The sequence below is a fragment of the Caenorhabditis briggsae genome, assembly GCF_000004555.2.
Source record: "Caenorhabditis briggsae complete genome, chrV, whole genome shotgun sequence".
Classification (NCBI taxonomy): Eukaryota; Metazoa; Nematoda; class Chromadorea; order Rhabditida; family Rhabditidae; genus Caenorhabditis; species Caenorhabditis briggsae.
This window is the reverse complement of record NC_013488.2, coordinates 6391252-6398062: the sequence shown is the minus strand read 5'-3', so window position 1 is coordinate 6398062 and position 6811 is coordinate 6391252. Positions and strand designations below refer to the sequence as shown.

Genomic DNA, 6811 nt, shown 5'->3' with positions numbered 1-6811 from the left:
TTTACTATTAGTTACCGTAAAACCTGTATTAAAAGGGCCGGCTCTTCTATTCCAAGGTACCTCCGGAGGGCCTTTCTATTACAGGGAGCCTTATAAAATAGATGTACCCTTCTTTCTTTCCAACCATTGAAATTTTTCATAAAAATTCGGAATTTTTTCTCGTTCAAAATTTCCTATAAATCTACTTTTTCAGCAAAGTAAAAAAATGTTTGAACCAAAAAAGTGTTTTAACATATTTGTGAAACCGTGGAAATCAGGAAAATTTTACACTGAAAACGTAAGAAAATTTTTCAATCAATATCTATTTTTCCAAGCTTCTCTCCGAGGGCCCTTCTATTAGAGGTTCTTATCTAATAAAGGGGCCCTTCTATTAGAGGAGCTTTTATAATTGCCAAGCCCCTCTCGGAGGACCTTTCTAATACAGGTTTTACATTACCGAACATTGATGTTAAAAAAAATTGCGAAAAAAATTGTTCACCATAAATACAGACAAGTGGTCAGACAAGATCAATGGGGGAAGAGAAGTTTAAGGTTATGCTAAAAATCAAAAGTCATCAGAGAAGTTTAAAGAGTTTCAACATGAAACAAAAAAAATAATTTTGGAAGTGTAGGGAAGTATTTTCAGCTAACCAGAACCTAATACAAAAGTGACAACCGGTGTAGGATCACAGAGAATCATACCTAGAGAACTATAGAAAAAAAACATAGAGAGAAAAAATTATTTTTTGGCCTTTGGCATGCTCTTATATGCTTCTGGAACTTCTGAAAGGAGACTGTGCCATTGCATGACTGGTTTGTTTTTCTGAAAATTTAGAAAAACTGTTTTAAAACTACTTTTGCAATCCTACCGTTTGTCCTTCCTCTGGAACTGCCGTCAAACAACTTTCCCATTGGGATTTTCCATCTGTCGTTGGACTATCCTTCCCAAGGATGCAGCAGCCAAGAAGATCATCTTTTCCTATTCTGAAAGCTTTTTTTTTAAATTCAGTTTCTTATTTTCGAGATTCACCTATCCCAATCCATCACTTGCACCAGCATGTTAGTTTCAGCGATTTGGGATGCTGGAATATCAAATACAAGTGTCTCATGGAACACTGGATTCAAGTTCGCTCGTTTTGTTGACGACTTTTTTGATTTAAATCGTTTTCCATTAAACGTTTGCTCGATTTTCACATATGGGTCTGTAAACGTTCCGTTGAAAAAGCTTTTCGAAAATTACCTCCTACCCGACGCTCCAGTGATATCCATCGGTCTCAAGTTGTACGCCTTCGATACGTTAATGTACAATTTCTCCTCCTGGTGTGAGTAGGTTAAGAACAGGAGCAGATCTCCATAGTCGTTCTTGTTCTGGCTTCCAACAATGTGCATAGTGTATTCGGTCCAGGTGTACAAGTCGGATTTTTCGAAGAGGTCGCGCATTATGATATTGCCAATGAGACCATGGCGAGTAAATCGATCGAAATCGTAGACAGTGAACTGAAATGAGAGAGAACTGTTTGTAATAATGGGTAAGAAATTTAGGACACACCTAACCCATGTCAGACAGTTTCGTACTATCCATTACTTGGATAAATTGACTGACTATGAGATTTTCCAGGCACAGTTTCCAGCACATCGAAAAAGGGTACAAATAGTTCGTAGGAAAGGGCAAAAATGCACTTTCGAAGTACCCTTTTTGGATGTACCCTCGGATCCTGCGCCGATTTGGGTTCATGATATTGTTGGGGATCAACTGCAGGTTCACTTGACCTACTGTTGAGGCATTTTGGTTAGAATAATTCTGAGACAGGTAGGATACGGCGGCCCAGAGGCCTTTGTGGTTTCTGTGTTGCTGAACATATTTTCGAAAGAACGGACTGTTGCGTCCAAAATACCCTTTGCGAAATTCACGGCCGTCCGCGACAGCCATTTGCTCAGTTTTGCCTACTGGTCTTGACTAAAGAGTTCCTATTCGGCATCACAGCATACCTGAAGCATTCGATTAGCCAAGTTGTTGAATGTGACGTCGAACGAGAACATTTCATTGAACTCCGGATCATTATTCTTCTTACAAATCCTTGTCTTGCAGTGACCACGTCGCTCCGGTAGCAAATACATTTTTACATAGGGATCCACAGTGGTGCCCTTGTCTTCTACAGGAAGGTTGTTGGCACGGATTACGTGAAGCATGAGTACCCTGGAAGGGATTTCTTTAATGTTTGGTGATAACAGAATAACTTGGTGTCAAAGAGTCCTGGATCCGAGGGGATATCGAAAAAGGGTAAATCGAGTTCTTGTGGTAAATTGGTTCAGAGGGTACAAGCCTATAACTTTGAGAAAAAAAAATCGTCCTTCCACAAGTACCACAAAATTCCATGTACCCTTGGAACCAATGTAACCTAAAAACTAGATGTTTCTTTTTCAATGTACTCTTAGATACTCAAAAAAGTCTTACCTGTGAATGAAATCGTATCTCAGCGCAAAGGTGATCGTTCCGCGAATGCAACTCTCATCCGACTTATCGTAAAAACCCAACTCGTAGTGCATCACAGATCGCTCGTCAATGTCCTCCATCTGAAACAAAAATTGGTGAAAAAAGGATAAACAAAAAGCCATATACGCAATGGAGCCGAAAAACCGAGATCAGTTTTATTTGCCCAGAAATACGCTCTTAATCCATTTTAGGTATGCATATATCGGATTACACTGAACCCATTAAATTGTAATAGATTATTCTCAATTCATAGAAACCCCCTATTTCGGGATCTCGTTTTTGATCATTTGAAATTTCTCTCACCTCATCCATCACTTCGTGATTCCCATCCACATTGAAAAGGAACATCGAATTTCGTAACGATGAGGCGGATCGTGGATCATCGAGATGGTCGGTGCTATCGGAGCTGAAACATTGGAGCATTACGAAAATGAAAAAGGAATTGAGAGAAGAGAAACGCGTCCCTTTTGCTTCCTGCTAATTAAATACTAATCTTTTGATTCTTCCTTTTGTTCTTTTTTTTTTTTGAAAAATAAACTGTATAGTTTTATTTTTCAAACTTACACTGGCAACGAATTGGTTGCGCGGAGCATCATTGTCCTGAAGTTATACAATATTCGGTTTGTTATAAGAAAAAAAATGAGGAAGAGTGAAAAACGATGATGTTGGGGAAATTATAATTTCATGAATGACTGGTTCTACTAATAAGGCTCTTTGGTTGAGTGGTCCGGAAAAAATACTTAACGTTTTGAGAGGTCTAGGTGCTGGATGGGAGCGTAGGTGGACAGAAAATAAGAAGTGAATAAGGCTTGGCACATCTTGGGCGGACTTTTTGAGCTTCTAGCAAGGCTGTGAAAATTTCGACCGCGGTTGGCTGCGGTTCAGACCGTAGTTGACGTGGGCCAGTCAGTTTCTTTCAAAAATATTACCACCGTATCCTTCCTATCCCAAAAGAACCATATTTAAAATGTTGCACCCGGCCGTGACACAGCATGGGCTCCTAGTAATTTCAGTACTAAACTTTTAATAAAATTGATGAGAGAACAATATCTATTAGTTTTCTGATTGAAGAAAAATACTCAAATCAGGTATCCGCTTTCAATAATCTTTCAGATGAAATACCGTGTTGCCTGTAATGAAACAACACTTAACTTTGAATCAATTTATCTCAATTTCTGTCAAAGATATGAAAAAGTTGTCAACTGATAAATTGGTTATCATAATATCAGACGTGTTTTATCAATAGACACATTTTTGATATTTCGCATGGGAATTGAGATAATTGAGCTCAAACTTAACAGTATGAGAGCCTGTCTATGAGATTTTTTACATTGATTCTCTCGACGAAATTCTACAGTTCTGTTCGCAGAATTTTCTAGTGGTAAATATATCTAAAAGTTTCTTTTTAAAAAATCTAGCAAAACACTAATGATCAGTCAAAAGGAATGAGAGAAGTCGGATGAGATGTAGGAGGAGAAGACGGATTTTCGAGAACAGGTGTTCTAGATGAGACGTCATTTTAAGGGTTTACGTTTGAGTGATGTGGTGAGAGCTGACACCTCTGAACAATAGAGCTCTTCAAAAGTTTCGAGAGAAAAGTTTTTCTAAAAACTGCTCAAAAGCTTATGGTGAGCAGTTTTTAGGAGCTGGAGGGACACCTTGGACTTAGTATTTGAATCGAGGTTTAAACTTGATCCGGGAACAAAAGTTATGAAGTGTCACGTCCGTTATGAGTTTAACAAAAGTACACGACGGCTCATAGGAGGTCAGGAAATTTGAGAGCGCTCCCCCAGTAATCCAGGCGAATGTATCACGTGATAAACCGAGTGGAGAGCACAGAGAGGACTTTTCTCTGCTCTTCCAATAATGATCCGGAATAATGTGTTTTGTGTGTGTGTGTGTGCCTCTTTCTTCTGCTCTTGTTTCGCGAAAAAAGTATCAAAACAAAAAAATTGACAAGTGATTTGATGGAAGAATGGAATGCAGTAAAAAGTGTATCTGAATTCATGGGGTACTACTCATTGAGTAGTAGTGGTTGGACTGAAGATTGAGTGAATCACGCAGGTCAAATCGGAAAGATTTCAGAAAGCCATAGCGTATTTTAAGGTTCTTTTTTGGAAATATCGGCTGGAACATCAAGAAAAACATTTAGTTAACTAAATAATAATTATTTGGCTCTGGTTGGTTACTTTGTTTTTGAAACAAAAAATTGAAAAACGCTTTGGATTTCGAAAAAATTGGACTTTACGAAAATTTTGAATTTTAAAGAATATTTTGGATTTTTAAGAAAATATGGGGTTTAAAGAAACATTTTGAATTTCAAAGAGAATTTCGGATTTTGAGAAAAAATTTGGATTTTGAAAAAAATTTTGGATTTTAAAAACCATGAGAAACATTACAATCCCGACATTTATTTGAAATCCAAGATAACTAATTAAAGCCAATACTTCTGTAAATTCACATTGTATGTTGAAGAATAGCATACCGTATACACTCTAATAGAAGGACTGCCTCTAACCCATGACTTTCAACTTTGAGCAAATTTATCTTGGCTCCTGTAAATGATATCAAAAAGTGGTCAATTGATAAAATGTTTGTGATATTATGACAAACATCTTGGCAGTTGATCACATATTGATATTTTGGCCAGAAATTGAGATAAAGAGGTTCAAATTTGGAAGGCATTCTATTGGTTTTACGGTGTATGGCTAAAAAATTCAAACTCAAAAAATGACTCAAATATTTCAGAGAATATAAAAAATTAAATTTTTTAGAAACTGTAACTAGAATTGATTCTAGTCAATATTTTTCTCGAAAAAAAAAATAAAACCTAGAACCAGCTCAAAAAACATGCTGGGACGATTGAGTTAGTCTCTCAAAAATGTATGAAAAATTCAGTGTTATTCAGATGGTGGTGGTGAGAGATTTTCGGCACACACACCCCAGATAGATAGATTTATGTAATAAATCCTGAATTTCAGGAAGCGGAGTGAGTGCTTGAAAATGCTCTTTATTTTTTTTCTGTTTCACGAAATTCGATATTATTTCTCCGGTCCTCTTAGTCCTTATCCTATCTGTTTTGTCCTCTCCTTTTCACTCTTTTTTTCTCACCTCTAAATTTGGAAACAAAGAAGCAGCAGCACAAAATGTGGAGGGTCAAAAAAGCGAAAAAATATATTCATATTCATGAGAAATGTAGAGAGCTCAGAACTTAAATGGGAGAAGTCTGATCCCATAATTTTTTACTGGTTTTTCTTTCCTTTTTTTTTGAGCCAATTCTATTCATTTTTGGGGGGATTAGTAGAACATCTGATATAGCTTTTTTTTTTGAACTTGAGCATATGAGATTTTTTTAAAGAGATTATGAAAAAATAATCTGAAAGTTCTGATACCAAGGGAATCGAAAATTCTGTACTTTAAAGGTGGGGGGACATGAGAAAAATAATGTTGTCGAAATTCCGTGTAAATATGCTTCTCGAGGAGTTGAACTTGTCGAGGCGAGTGTTGAAGGTGCGGTTCCGCTACCGACTGAGCTACGTGTGCAAAGAGAAAGCCGCTGCCCGATTGCATACATAAAGGCGAGGGCGAAAGCTGTACGCAGAGTGACATTAAGCGTTGTACACCGTCACGGTAGAATGCATACTCTGGCCCCAAAAATCCCCCGTAAAATCTCCTGTCCCCCCACCTTTAATAGTTTGGAGAGTTTCAAAAATTAATTTAATCAATTTCTTTATTGAGAATCAGCCAACTGTTTGCCGCGCCTCTGGAGCTTTATTCTGGCTGGTGCGGAGCTTTATTCTGGCTGGTGATTTTTGAAGCTATTGCTTCTTATCAGTTTTGGAAAAATGTTTAGTTCCGGCTCTACCTAACCAGGAACACGAAAGTCGAATTTCAAGAATCGCTACTTATTTGACTAAACTCTAGGCTTATTACTTTATCCAGATTTAAAATAATAAAAATATTATGATAAAACTATGGATAAAGAATGATAGAATCTAATCCAAAGTAATCCCGCTGTTTTCTGAAAATAAAAAATATGAGTTCTCACAATCAGAAATCAACCGGGGAGAAAATTGGAAACTAGAGACTTAAAGGTGGTGTACGGTGAAATTTTTTATTGCATCAAAATGTGCAGAAATGCATGTAGATTGACAAAAAAATAAAGAAAAAAATCAAAAAAAATTCCTTCGGCGAGAAAAACGCATCGAAAAATACGCTGAAAGCCCTTAGGGACTAGGTTTTTTCTAGGCCGCCCGGTGAGTGAAAGCGCGCGAATTCAAACTTTTACAATTTTTTCGCTCGTTTTCACTGTTTTTTCAAAATTTCCGATGTATCTGG

General features: G+C 37.2%; 1 protein-coding gene across 1 annotated transcript in view; it reads right to left on the bottom strand.

Annotated features, from left to right (window-relative positions):
- Nucleotides 1–718: 718 nt before the first annotated feature.
- The window catches only part of Cbr-snt-5, a gene marked incomplete at both ends in the record, with an annotated part of 15131 nt that continues 9038 nt past the window's right edge, over nucleotides 719–6811 (bottom strand). The window contains 7 exons of the mRNA XM_002647319.1: nucleotides 719–802; nucleotides 849–963; nucleotides 1010–1181; nucleotides 1227–1476; nucleotides 1969–2176; nucleotides 2435–2553; nucleotides 2777–2879. Coding sequence (XP_002647365.1) covers nucleotides 719–802; nucleotides 849–963; nucleotides 1010–1181; nucleotides 1227–1476; nucleotides 1969–2176; nucleotides 2435–2553; nucleotides 2777–2879 — 1051 coding nt within the window. The remainder of the gene's footprint in view (nucleotides 803–848; nucleotides 964–1009; nucleotides 1182–1226; nucleotides 1477–1968; nucleotides 2177–2434; nucleotides 2554–2776; nucleotides 2880–6811) is intronic.